The sequence below is a fragment of the Apium graveolens genome, chromosome 1 (assembly GCF_009905375.1).
Source record: "Apium graveolens cultivar Ventura chromosome 1, ASM990537v1, whole genome shotgun sequence".
In the NCBI taxonomy this organism is placed as follows: domain Eukaryota; kingdom Viridiplantae; phylum Streptophyta; class Magnoliopsida; order Apiales; family Apiaceae; genus Apium; species Apium graveolens.
In genome coordinates, this window is record NC_133647.1 from 196,754,785 (window position 1) to 196,769,255 (window position 14,471).

The 14,471-nt window shown below is 32.2% G+C and overlaps 1 protein-coding gene, 1 long non-coding RNA gene and 1 other non-coding gene across 4 annotated transcripts; 2 read left to right on the plus strand and 1 right to left on the minus strand.

Annotated features, from left to right (window-relative positions):
* Window positions 1-2,670: 2,670 nt before the first annotated feature.
* LOC141676904 (uncharacterized) lies at window positions 2,671-5,986 on the plus strand. The gene is made up of 4 exons (XM_074482629.1): window positions 2,671-2,829; window positions 3,267-3,494; window positions 5,443-5,518; window positions 5,752-5,986. Exons 1-4 carry the CDS (start codon window positions 2,749-2,751, stop codon window positions 5,778-5,780), a joined length of 414 nt encoding a protein of 137 aa, XP_074338730.1. The 5' UTR covers window positions 2,671-2,748; the 3' UTR covers window positions 5,781-5,986.
* A 127-nt stretch (window positions 5,987-6,113) lies between these two features.
* On the plus strand, window positions 6,114-9,694 carry LOC141676913 (uncharacterized). 2 transcript variants are annotated; one of them, XR_012557224.1, is made up of 2 exons: window positions 6,114-6,554; window positions 6,689-9,694. It is a non-coding gene; the product is annotated as an uncharacterized LOC141676913 (long non-coding RNA). The 2 variants fall into 2 exon arrangements; XR_012557225.1 differs by having other exon boundaries at window positions 7,960-9,694.
* A 3,121-nt stretch (window positions 9,695-12,815) lies between these two features.
* On the minus strand, window positions 12,816-12,895 carry TRNAL-CAG (transfer RNA leucine (anticodon CAG)). Its single transcript has one exon. It is a non-coding gene; the product is annotated as a tRNA-Leu (tRNA).
* Between the last annotated feature and the right edge of the window lie 1,576 nt (window positions 12,896-14,471).

Below are 14,471 nucleotides of genomic sequence, written 5' to 3' on the forward strand. Positions count from 1 at the left end.
TTGCACAAGATATTCTTACTAAAGCTTCGGATAATGCTTCGACAAATAATAAAGCTATTTATTATATTGCACAAGATATTCCTACTACTTTAGACGATATGTTTTTGCATGTTAGATGTTGTGCACACATTGTCAATTTATCGGCTCAAAAGGGTATTCAACAAATAACCGAATTTTTAGCACTTATTAGAAAAATAATTAAGTATTTACGTATCGCACACACATTAAAGAGACAATATAAAAAATTGTGTAGATAAAATGGATTAATACCTAAAAAGTGGGGAATTGATTGTCCCAAGAGATGGAGTTCGACTTATAAATTACTATGCGAGGCAATTAAATATAAGATAGTTATCACCGAGTTATATAATTCTGATCCAAGAAATCAAGTGGAGGATAGACTTATTACCGAAAATGATCGGGACTTGGCAAATAGGGTACGTGATTTGCTTGATTGTTATGCACGTGGTACTAAGATATTTTCTTACGTTTACGAGCCAAATGTACATCTTGTTATTATTGAGTGTGTTAATATTATTACTACTTTAAAAGCATATGAAAAAGATAATTGTTTTGGTGCAATTATTGTTGATATGAAAAAAAGTGGATAGAATATTTTACCGAATTTCCTTTTATTTATGGTGTTGCATGTCTTATTGATCCCAGTGTTAGAAAAGAAGGTTTAGAAAATATGTTAGAACATTATTACTCGGTATTAGGAGTTTCATATAATCACGTGCTTTATGTGCAAAATTGTTTAGACTTGTTACACCGTCTTATAGATCTATATACTCCTAGAACTCAAAATATTATACCACCTAAGACTAGTCAGTCTAGTAGGTTTAATCCCACATTGCTTGGTATCCTAACTAAAAAACAAAAGTGTAGAATTTCCGAAAATGCATCTACACCTCAAACTTCATTTAGCATGTTTAGAGAGTTTTTTTTCATATAACTATGAGTTCGATGAGGATTTTTCAATACTAACATGGTGGAAGAATCACGAGAACCAATTTCCGGTATTAGCTAAAATTGCAAGGGACATTTTAGTAGTTCCCGCCTCTACCATTGCTTCCGAGTCTGCTTTTAGTGCCGGTAGAAGAGTATTGGACGAGAAAAGATCAAGTCTTGCACCAGATGTGGTCAAGATATGTGTTTGCAAAAAGGATTGGGATCAAGCGGCAAAGAGACAACAAGGGATGAAAAAGGATGATTCGGACGGCGAAGAGGATACTTGGATGACGATGGACACTTCATCGGAATCGGGTTTGTCAGCGAATGATCCACAAGAAGAAGAAGAAGAATTTGAATAGTTGATAATATTTGTTTGCCTTGTATTTTTAAAATTTGTTATATTTTGTATCTTATTTAAAATGTAAACACAGTTTGTTTCGTTTTTTTAGAGAGGAGTCCTCTCAAATCAATTGTAACATTTTTTTTAATTAATAAAATTTATAGAGGTACCGTCCTCTTTTCCTTATAAACATGTTAGTTTTATAAATTAAAAAAAAACACAATTTTGAAAAGAAAAATTGAAGTTACAAAAAATATAGTTTCTTTCTTTCCGCACCTTCAGTACTATAGTCACTTATTTGCTTTTTAAAAATAACAAATTTGTTTTCATCATAATTCGTAGCCATCTAAATATTATCTAAATATTTGATTCTAGTTGTACAAGTTTACATAAATATAAATATATATTTATCAATTTTTCAATTTCTGATTGAATCACAATTTACAACAGTTTACGGTTGGCATTCACAAACATGTACATTCCTAATAAAAAATTAAAAAAAACAACTGAGTGGAGTAGTGGACCAAAATCATTGCTTTGTTTGCCACTTGTTGCAATTTTGTTATACATAGATAAAATGGTTATATAATATTCATATCATCAGTTTCCACTTTCCACTTTCCAAGTTTCCATCCTCACTCACTTTCCAGCCTGTAAGCATTACATAATTACCGGCTAACTCGCCTGAATTCGCCAAACGAACGGTTAATCGGCTCGTATTCGCGTAACTCGCCTAACTCTGGAAACTCGCCTAATTCACGAGCCGATCCCGGGTTATCATTTTATCAAACCGGCACGACACGGCTCGACTCGTTCACTTTTACGTGCCGTTCACGAGTTACTGGATAATTGAATCGGCTCGCCGGAATTTCGGCACGGCCCGGACGGCCCGACCGTCTGGCCTTGCTACTATGCTAATATAATTTGTTGCACTTACTAGTTGCTACTATGCTAATATAATTATTTAAACAAAAGATAAATTATACTCCCTCCATCATTTTCATTTCTTTACACTTTTTTTTAGGATTGTCATTCATTTTTTTACATTTCAAAACTGAAAATAATTAATGAGTCCCATCATTTTCTCACTTTTCCATCATTTTCACACTATTTTTACCTTAATATCTTTCTTTTATACATTAAAATTCAATGTGTCACATCAGTTCACCCACTTTTTTTTCTTTTTACAGTATTTTGTACATATTTCTTAAATTTCGTGTTCTTGATAAGAAATCAAGAGGAGGGACGGAGTAAAAAACGCAAGAAATTTTTGTTCCCGATGAAGCACACGTGTGAGGACATCATTAATGTACATACTACGTGGAACACTGCAAATAAAAGTAAAAGACAGTTGTGGCAGCTCAAGTAATAAAAGGCTCATGGTACACTTATCCTTTAAACTATTATAAATATCAAAGCAAGAGTGTCCGAAACTCTAAACTGTGTGGGAAAAAATGGCAGCTCAAGGAGCAACACTCAATCACGTCGCTCGAGAATCCTCCGACATCAAACGCCTTGCTCACTTCTACCACGAGGTAACTCTTACAAATAATAGAGCAGAATTATTAATCAAGAACTCAAACTGAGATTTTAGGTGAACCGGTAACTGTTTAGCCTGTTTCGAGGTTTTAGGAGAACCGGTAACTTAGGTTTTAGTTTTACGAGTTTTTAAGGGAACCGGTAACTTAAATTTAAGTAACTCGTTTGAACCAAAAGATTTATGTAGACATGTGTAGATAAATGTGTCTTGAAAGTGTTTTTTGTGTGTTTACTTTTGTGCGGATACTAGGGTTTGAGAAGCAATGAATCTCTTAAATACAAATATGTTTTTGTAAATAGTTAGTAGTATTGCGAGTTTTTAAGAGAACTGGTAACTTAAATTTAAGTAACTCGTTCGAACCAAAAGATTTATGTAGACTTGTGTAGATAAATATGTCTTGAAAGTGTTTTTTGTGTGTTTAATTGTGTGCAGATACTAGGGTTTGAGAAGGTAGAAACTCCAGATTTTGGGTTTGGGGTGATATGGCTTAAGCTCTCCTCTTCGTTTTATCTCCATCTTATTGAAAGAGATCCTACTACTAAGCTTCCAGAAGGTCCTTGGAGTGCTGTTTCTGCTGTGAAAGAACCTTCTAATCTCCCCAGAGGTCATCATATTGCTTTCTCTGTTGCCAATTTCGACTCCTTTGTTAACACCCTTAAGGTTATTTTTTCTTCATTACCCTCTTTCCCGGATGTTACTAAGTTATGTATTTATGAACCCCGGAGTGGATATATCCAGGAATTTTTTTAGGGGGACACTGAGTAAATTTTGGGGAGGCGCCCTCATATTTTTGAATTTTACGGGGCAGTTTCATATATTTTCAAAAAAATTAATTGTGAAAAAACATAAATTTGGATTTTAGGAAGGACACCTCCCCTAAGCCACTACTAGATCCGCTTCTGTGTGCCAATGAAAACCAACTTAAAACGAGAGTTAAGAGTGGTGATTTGTATAGTTGAAATCTGTAACTTGGAAACTACTCGCTCTTGATTTTTGTGAGTATAAGTGGTGATTTGTGAAATCATGACTACTACTCAACTAGTGCATCTGAATTACCAGACTTTCAGCAATACAATGAGCATAAACTTTATGTAAATGGGTGGTGCACATTCTTCTGTTAATCCTTTATGTGTAAACATGAGTGGTATACACTTTTCTGTCTGGATCCTTTATGTGTAACTTAACATGGTATCACTCGGTATTCTTATAATTATTTTGCACTATGGTGGAATATGAAATTGAGATAGAGCCGCATAGCGACCTGTGGTGGGACCCAAAAAATAAGAGGGAGGAGCCACCAAGTGATCCCCTCTACCACACATAAATAAATTGGCTTTCTGGTGAAGGGGATGTTAGAAATATATTTACTTTCAGGAGGTCTGTACATTTTGAAGGCTGAAATGGTTTATTGTATATTATGATTAGGGTAGTAATGATTTGTAATATGAACTATCAATAAAAGAAAATCCATTGATTTTGCAATAGTATTTTGCTTAGCAGACCAGGGAATGGTTGAAGGATAATATGAGCTTTTTTTGTAAGAATAGAATTAGTACTTCATGATTTTGATTGTTACTATACAAGGGTATGTTATGATATGTCCTGAATGAAGTTAGTAGTTTATTAGTTGATTTGTTGTAAATAGGGCTTTTGACTTTGATGTGAAATGTTGTCTATAAGGTTTGTCAAATTTGGGTTATCGTAGTATAGTGGTTTTTAAGTTCCATATGATTTGTTAATTTTGGTTATGCCTACTCTTCTTCATTAGGAAAAATATTCTGCACCATAACCTGAAAAACAGTACACTCCGATGTAACAACTTGAGAACTGGATGGAATGGCATAATATCTAAATTAGTGGTAATCTTACATTTTTGTGCTTTTGGTGAAGAATTTGGCCATGGTTGAATTAGTTTATTGATGCTTTGCTTTTTTTACAGAATAACCAAGAATGTCGATGTCTTTATCTGTTGGTGTTTGGTAGCTTTACGCTTACATGATTAGGCCGTGAATCATTAGTTTCTCACAGATGTTGCAGGCTGACGTGAAAGTGGAATGTAGTAAAACGTCGACATGATATTAACATGGATGAGAGATTATAAAGAGGAGAGAGGATGTGTATGCTCTATATACCAAGAACACCTCCTTTTTGTGTTTATGTGTGATGCATCTGGGGTCTTATAAGCAGTCCAGTCCTATTTCAGGAAAAATATGTAAAATTGTATGTCCTGTATGTGACCTCTGTTTTCAGAATTTAATAAGCGATGCACTGATATTGTGTACAGTATATATCAGGTAGAATTATAGAAGTATTGCAGAATTTCCTGGCTTATTTCAGTACTTTGTAGAAGATTAATTTTTCGTCATAGAGCATTATGTTGGAAAATTGCTATATGGTTATTAAAATGTGCGTGTCACATAATTGAGTATTTGAAAAGAACGAGAACATTCTTTCGGTAGTGTGAGCAGTTAAGATGGATTTATGATATAAACAATAGATGTATGATAGTAAATGAAGGAAATAATATTGTTACGAGTGACCTTTCCAGCTCTTCGTTAGTAGTCTTTTTTTATTTTTGCATTTTGAGCTATGTAGCTGTGCTCTGCAGGAGAAAGGAATTGAGACACATGAGAAAACTCAACCAAATGGGAAGACAAAACAAGTTTTCTTCTTTGATCCTGATGGTGGGTTTTGATTTTCTTTTATGTATTATATTTGACCGACATGTCTAAATTATGTTAATTCTATTGCACATAATTATCAATGTTTGCGCTATTTTAGTAGTATTATTATTTAACTTTTTTTTTTTATAAATTAATATTTAACTTTCTATTTGCAGTTCATTTTTAATATCGGTTAACATGTTACATCTCCTGCAAAAAAATTTTAACCAGCATTTTGTAAATCTTGTTTTCAGGAAACGGTTTGGAGGCTACGAGCCAGTAAGGCGGAAGAGTGCAGCGGCCTTTTCACTGAAGGCAAAGTTGTTGAGTCTAGTGTATGTATCTACATAATGTAAAACAAGCACTCATGGTGATGGGTGGTAACTTATAGCTGGACTAGCTGCTTTGCTTTGTAAAAGGATTAAATATAACGAGTGTGGTATGTACTATGTACAAGTTAACTAGTTTTATTTCCTCAAAATAACTGTAGACTGAGTTTGCTGAAGATCGAGTTGATAAATTAGGTCGACATCAGCTCGTCTTTATGCTTGAACAAATATATTGGCTGGGTTGGAAACTCAAGTTGATCCAAGTTCTTTACGAACTCGGCTCGAACTCAATAATATATCTCTTGATAATATATTAATATTGGTTTTACGTTGTTGGATAATTGGCTTGAGGACTTGAATTGAGAATGGACGTGGCCTTGCCTTTTCCAGTCAATATGAAATATGGAGGTGCTCTTTCAATTGAGTATATCGAAATAGAACTGTTTAGTGTTAAGACGTTTCTCCTGAATTTAATTATTGAATGATGGTGATATTTGTCCTTGACTTGCAATAGTTAGTTTGTGAAGAATACGTTTTAGAATTTGCTTGTCAAACTTAGTTATGTTATCCACAAAACTTTTCATTTTGTCTGTACTTTGTTGCGAGTGAAAAGAAAAATTGGAAAGTGAAGCAAGCCTCTTCCATGATGCAACTTGGGCTGGAGCTTGTGAGCTTTCTTCGTGAAGCTTGCTTGGTAGAGTTGGTGCAGGAGCACACCTGATATAAAGGTAATTGCTATTTTCTAAACTCAAACGTTGGAAAAATTTATCTTCTCAAATCGTACGTTCTACTTGGATGTCTGAACTACTGATATACCATATTTTGAATTCACAATATTTTATGCTGTTGCAAAACATCTCAGCGAAGGACTAAATCATGCATGCTATAGACCTGTTATTATGAAAACACTCCCACACACACCCCAATAATTGAAGATTGTTGTTTTGTTGCTCTAAATCTGTGTTCGAGTGAAAAGAGGCAGTCACAATTGGTGCCCCAGCACCAGCTGTTGAAGCCGGACAAGTTCTCTGAGCACATACTTCAGACTTTTACATTCATAATCTGTGTGCACTTAGCTCAGGACTTTACTGAGATTAAAACTGTCAGAAATTTTATACATATATATAATTTATCAAAAAGTTCCCTTTATTAGGTGAGAAATATGCTAAATTCTAGTAGGGCAACATATAGATTTACATTCTGCAGCCTACATACTTCCTGGTGTGCCAAGGGTCTAGTTAGGTACATATTGTGCAGCATATAGTTACATTGGTTTTGGCTAAAAATGAATGTATGAATGGTTGGTATGACTTAAAGTGGTAGTAGCAGAATAGGGAATCTGATTCTTTACCAAGTGGTGCATAGCACTAGAGTTGAAATGGAGATCAGAAAAACAATCAAGTTAAACTACCTGGACCTTGCTAGTACAAGTATCTACAGTCCAAAAGAAAAGAGAGGATGCCTAATAGCAGGGTATTGACAAAGGTCACATAGCTCTCTGTCATATAATTCACAAGATCATATAATTCCCAACTCTTTGTCAGAGTGGCTTATTCACTTATAAGCCCGTAAGTACTTATCGATGAGTGTTTGTCGACCCAGCTTATAAGTCAAATTTACAACTTATAAGCTGATAATTGAATGTTAGCAATGACGTACTTTTTCTCAATTTATTTTTATTTTTCGATTTTTTATTAACTTTTATTTTAAAATTTATGTCTTTACATGTCTTTCTAGTTTAAAATTTACGAATTAAGATAATTATATTTAAAATTTATTTAAATACAAAAATTCTAACGTTTAACCAAACACTTATTTAACTTATAAGTATCTATGTACTTATTACTTATAAGTCCCTATTCATTTTAAGTCATAAGTTACTTATTTTAAGATTTCCCAAACGGGCACTTAATTCAGAACTTTTAATTAGTATACATGACAATGACAGATTTATGGAGATCTATAATACCTCAAGGATTAGTCAAGAAGGTCCATGTAATTAATAGATTTCACCTAAACAAAAGACTATTGAATGTCATTATTCCCAGAAAGAGTGGTTACCTATAGTGTCTGATTGTTTAGAATAAGTTAAGTTTATTTATATTATAGAAAACTTTTAATCATCTCGTGCAGGTAGCTCTATTTAAATGATGAAAAGGACAACTTAATTCATGCATGTCCCCATTACATTGTCCCTTGGCAATGAACATGCACAAAACACATAACAGTAGCTTGAAAAGGTAGTCTAAACTAATATTCTATGCATAATAGGCTAAACAAATAAATCATCATCTTGCTCTATCTCTATCTGTTACACACACATAAAACACATTAGAAGTATAGAGAATTAAGATTTAAGCCCACCTCTTCTCTTCTTTCTCCATATAGATAGTTTGTCCCTGTATTTGTTCTCTGTGTGTACTGCAGAAAGTTGTAAACAATGTTTCCTTTCACCTGGAAGAATTACTTACTTTGCTTCTCAACCGTAAAAAGTTTACCCATCACAACTCTCCCTGATACTTCACCTTCGAACCAAAATCATACAAACTCGACTACTCTAATCAAGAACTTCAATTCCCTTTATGATCTAACCTCCATCTCCACATCAAACCTCACTTCCTCCGCGGATCATGACTTTTTCTCCAATGCCTCAGACATTTCTTCTGAAGATGATGAGTCCCCTCCTGATTTCGCCACTGCATTTGCTTCACAACGCTTCTTTTTCTCCTCTCCTGGCCGCTCAAACTCCATCATTGACTCATTAAACTCCCCACAAGACCCTGATTATAATACTCTTGTCCCTGGCAGCGTCGCCATTCAAACCTACTCCCCGGATCCTGTACAAGATTTTAGGAACTCAATGCAGGAAATGGTGGAAGCACACGGAATCATAGACGTTAAAGCTGATTGGGAATTTTTGCATGAACTTCTACTTTGTTACTTAACCTTAAACCCTAAAAACACACACAAATTCATCATCAATGCCTTCTCTGATCTTCTAGTTTCCCTCATGTCATCTGAAAGTTGCTCGAAAATCAAAGATTGTCAACATGGCACCACATCACCACCACTGGTCTAATCTCTTCTGTTAATTTTAATTTTTCGAGGTTAGTTTTCTGGAGTTTGTCCTTGGCGATAACGATATGTTTCCTCTGTGAAGACATGGTCAAATCTACATATTAAAACACCAAACCAAGATAAGCGTGGGATGCTAATACAGCATTGATAGATGTAATTTTTTTAACTTGTTATGTCTGTGTAAGATGTTATGCTGTAAAGAATGTTTTTTTTCTTGTTTAGCTTAATTTGTTTCAGTTCTTGGAATGTTCACTGTAGTCAATAGATTCATGCTTACTGGTTTAGTAATGCAAATATAAAAGTAAAGTTTGATTTAGGACTCCATAAGTTGTCTTCAGTTTTGTTTTGTGGTCCAGAAAGCAAGTCCAGACAAAGTTCAGGACATTGATATTTTAACACATTTAGGGAGCTTAAGCCTGTTATTTGTCCTTTTTTGACTTTGGGGAGGGCACCTGCTACTCAATGTTCATTTCAATATCCCGGAATACAACAAAAGTTCAGCCCTTATTTATATTTTTTGTTACATGTTGACTGGTGAATAAAATTTTAGCACCACAAGTATGTTCATCTTCTGCATGTATAGCAAGGGGTCCGGTCAGGGGCAAACTATTGTTACAGCATAACATATGACGGAAAGTTTTTGCCTTTTTGATGTTTTCGTGATAATTGTACGGTAGAATTTTTGATGTGCATATATCTTTTAAACGTATTGCGAAAAGTTTCTGCGATATGTTATATTGTAACAATCGTTTGCCGTGAAAGCATATAACACTGATGCTACTTTTGCTTTTGCACTTATTTTTTCCAAATAACAGTTTAGTTGCAATATGGAAGCTGTACACTTTTTACTGTACTGTTTGCCAGAAATCCAAATGCAATGGGTGTGTATCAGTGTATGCAATCATGCAGCAATGCATGTACACGTGGATGGATCTAGTAAGGGTTACTGGGGACACGTGTCCCCCTAAAATCAAATTTTGTCTTTTTTCACCATTAATTTTTTTGAAAATATATGAAAGTACCCCCATAAAATTCAAAATTATAAGAGTGTCTTTACAAAATTTGCTCAGTGTCCTGAAAATATATTTCTGGATCCGCCCCGCCCCTGGGATGTACAAATGTATAATAATTCAAAATTATTTGCAAGAATTACCTAATTGAAAACATTTTTGTCGAGAATTCGAACTGGATAAGATGCGAATGTTTAAAACCTATAATTGCCCTTTACTGAAAATACAAAGATTTGCCGACGAAGTGTTGGTGCAGTGGTTGAGCTCTTGTACCACTTACGGAAGTTTTCCTAACGTGTGCGTGTGTTATCAATTAGCAAAAAGAAAAAGAAAATACAAAGATTTGATAGACCAAAAGGCATTGAATAATGCTATAATATCAACTCCAACTACATATTGTCCAAAGGATCTTTTAAACAGCAGTATCCTGCAATTTATATTCGAGAAATGAAACCATTACATTATTATTAAATGTAACAGGGTAACAGACAAGCAAGAGTATCCAAGAAAGAAAGAACGAGTAGATGAATGATTTTGGGGACATTTTTAAATCATTATTTGATCATATCACAATTCACATATATATTCTGAACAATTTGTTGGTTTAGGTAGAACCACAAATACCTGCTTCCCACCAATAGTCTTCATTCATGAAATATATGTAATTATGTAAGGTTGTAATTTTTGGGATATTGGTCTAGCAAAATACTCTTTTAGGTGTAAGTGTCACAATATGTTGATCCTTTTTGACAATTAACGGTTAGATATATATTAGCGGTAATGTTTAAATTAGATATTTTAACTAGTCGGTTGTTTTATCTAACTTATTAGTAGCATCAGTTTTTCGCTGAAAACCAATTTAAAAACTGTTTGATAAAATTTAAAATCTGATTTCGGAAAAGTGTTTTTGGCATAAAAGTCGTTATTAGAGAAAGCAAATCTCTCGTGCTTTTAGAAAAACCTGCTTGTGCAGGAAGCAAATGCCGATTTTACCATCAAATTTTATCAAATGCATTATTGTTTTTAATTTTTTGCATCAAAACATATATATATCGAAAAAATTATCAATGAGTTATCTATCTGATTTTTACAACATTACTTTTTCAAAGAGCACAACAACTTTTAACAATCCCAAACAGAGCCTAAATTAGTTGTTTTAAATGAAATTATTTGATAATTAACTGTTGAAAATATATATTTTCAAATTTAGTAGATTGTAATCAAACCGCTATTTCAATCCGTTAATCATCAAATACCAATATACACATCGTTTATATTTATTTACTCATCCCGTAACCAATTGCCAAAAGCGAATTTGATCGAAGATCTACATAAACTTTATGATCAAACAAGTAGTTTTTTTTTTTGAAAAGAATCAAACTAGTAGTTTTAAAATTTAAGTATTATTTAGGGCTTTTTTTGAAGAATACCCAAGTCTAAAAATATTTTTGCAAAATACTGTCATTTTTTTAAAAAATTTGCAAAAAATACGATTTTTTGGCAACTGAAATCAACTGCATGCAACCTTTGACGAGTTTCTGCAACTACATGCATATCTGGTTGATTTTGGTTGATTCTGTATTTTTACAAAAAAAAATCACAAGATAGTAAAATCATAAAAAACTTAGAAAAGTTAGTATTTTTGGTAAATTCTCTATTATTTACCTCTAAATTGTCATTTTTGTGGTATGTCATCATCAAGACTATGGAATAGCAAATTACAAAAGTTTATTAGTTTTTGAACAGATTGTGGAATATGTCAAACAATTTGTTTTTTGTCATGTATATAGAAAACAATCGAAGCTATATCCTGGTGACAATGACACTAGATTTAGGTTGGTTAAAAGTGTCAGTTACTTTCTCTTTTAGATAGGTGAATTATTCATGTTTGTATTTATTCTAATTGTTAGTAGTATTGTATCCAGCACACAGCATATCTAGTGCAAATGTTATACCGGAATCTCATCTGTTTGGGTTAAAAAAAGGACTTTTCTCGGAAACATGGGGTGATTGGATTCTGGTTTAAAATCGTTGTAAAATCGGAATCGGAATCGGGAGGGTGGTGGTCCTAAATGTCACTTGAGGTTAAAAATGACTCTAAATGTTACTTCAAAACGGTACATCGTATAACGTTTATGCAAAACACCCAAAACGGAATTTCGTGTAACGTTTTGATATTTTGAATTTTTTTATGCACAAAACGGTAGATAAAGTAACGTTTTGGTGCAAAACGCTATATGATGTACTGTTTTGAGTCAAAACGCTACTTCAACTAACGTTTTTCACATTATAAAAAAATTAAAAAAAATAAAGTACCAAAACGACACACTATGTACCGTTTTGCATTAAAAATACAAAATGTAAGATGAAGTACCGTTATGAAGTGACATTTTAGGTTATTAACACTCAAAAATGACATTTTAGACCATTTAACACTCAAAAATGACATTTTAGTCCATTATTCGAATCGAGAATGAGAACGAACAATACGAGAATGGAGGTAAATGAAAAATGAGAATGATATAAAATGTTCAAAGATGATGAGAGTATGATTTATTGTGAGAATGAAGTTCCCATTTTATATATTAAAGTTATTAATCCAACACTAACGTATGAAATTGAGATTTTGATTTCGGATAATCGAGAACCACACGACCCCATCGACCCTATAGGACTCTTTTTAAATTATCGAAGTCCTATTGATATAACAATATATTTCCGCTTCTCTCTCTAATTTGTAACAACAAAAAACGAAGTTCTCTTCGTATATTAAAATATCTACAGTTCTCTCTTTCTCTAACGTGTAACAACAAAAATGATGCCCGAGTGTATTTAATAATCAAAATTCAATAAGAAGAAATTTATAGTATTTTTGTTGTGCTAAAAGGATTGAAAAAAGATTGACAGCTGTGGGATTTGAACCCACGCCCTTTCGGACCAGAACCTGGATCTGGCGCCTTAAACCACTCGGCCAAACTGTCAGATGACGTTAAGTTTTCTAAACATATTATATTACCATAATAAAGATTTATAGTCGGTTTAAAACTTTTGACACCTACAAATCGAGACTCGGAAGTTAAATTGTGCAATTATCTAGCAATTGTGTAAGATTTTTAAGAGCATTTAATGATACTAGCCTATAACCCTGTACGATACATGGACTGATAATAATATTTGTAATTTTATTATTTTGTTATTTTGTAAAACTAAATTATAAAAATAATGGTTATCTATTATTGAAATTAATAAAATTAAAATATTTACGTATTATTTTTTATGTATTATATATTATTGAAGGATTTAAAATTTCAATAGTTAAAATTTTAAAAAGTCTTTTCTTCTTGTGTAATCTATATGTGGGAGTCTTGAATATAAGTGCATATGGATGATTTGCTATTGTTTTTAAATTTATCCTTGATTTAATAAATAATTTATTATATTATAATTTAAATTAATAAAATTAATTTTGGAAGTGTTTGATTTCCTACTAAGAAAGAAGTTGAGTGCTCTTAGATATCAAGCTGGATTATAATTCATAGAGTTTGTAGTTATATGAGATACGTGATTTATTTATTTTGATTAAATAATATTTGTTTAAACTTTTTTTGGAAGGTGTTAACATATTTTTTAGGAAGGTGGTAACCAACCGACCAAACGAAACCATGTTTCGGTTGTAATAGTATAGTATAGATGTAAGAGTATTTTTTTTATATAAAATTAATAAAATTATTTATTTTGGATATTTATAATTAGTAGGATACGATATTTATCAAATGAATATATGAGAAACAAATTTGTTAAAAAAATTCAAAAAAATCTCATTTTTATGATATTAATAACTTTTTTTAATAAGCGAAACCTCTTTTTAAGAGATATTTTGGTTTCACTTATTTTTTGGTACCACCACCTTTTGATTTCAGTTTTTATGATTCATGTATAACTCTAGGTGTATTATTTTTATTCTTTTTTATTTCTATATGACTTATAATTTTATATATATATATATATATATATAATTTTTACCCATTTTTCCTTATTAACAAACTTTTTAACTGGTACTTGAGTTTCACTTATTTTTTGGTTTTACTTTATGATTCATGTTATAACTCTAAGTTTATTATTTTCATCCTTTTTTATTTCTTATATGACTTATAATTCTATATGTATTATTTTTAGCCGTTTTTCTTTATTAATAAACGAAACCTATTTTTAAGTGGTAATTTGGTTTCACTTATTTTATTAGTTCCACCGCCTTTTGGTTTCACCTTTTATGATTCATGTTAAAACTTTAAGTGTATTATTTTTATCATTTTTTATACTTATATGACTTATAATTCTATATGTATTATTTTTACTCATTTTTTAAATTTTACAAACCATGATTTTTTTATTATTTTTATATGTTTCAATCCTATCTTTAATTATATTTTAAAATAAATAAGTTCATAAATTGGCCCAACTAAATAGAAATAATGCCCAAAATACACCACTTTCCAACTTCAAGTGCCCAAAATACCGACGAAATGCGCATTTTATAGATGCGTATTCTGTTTTTTT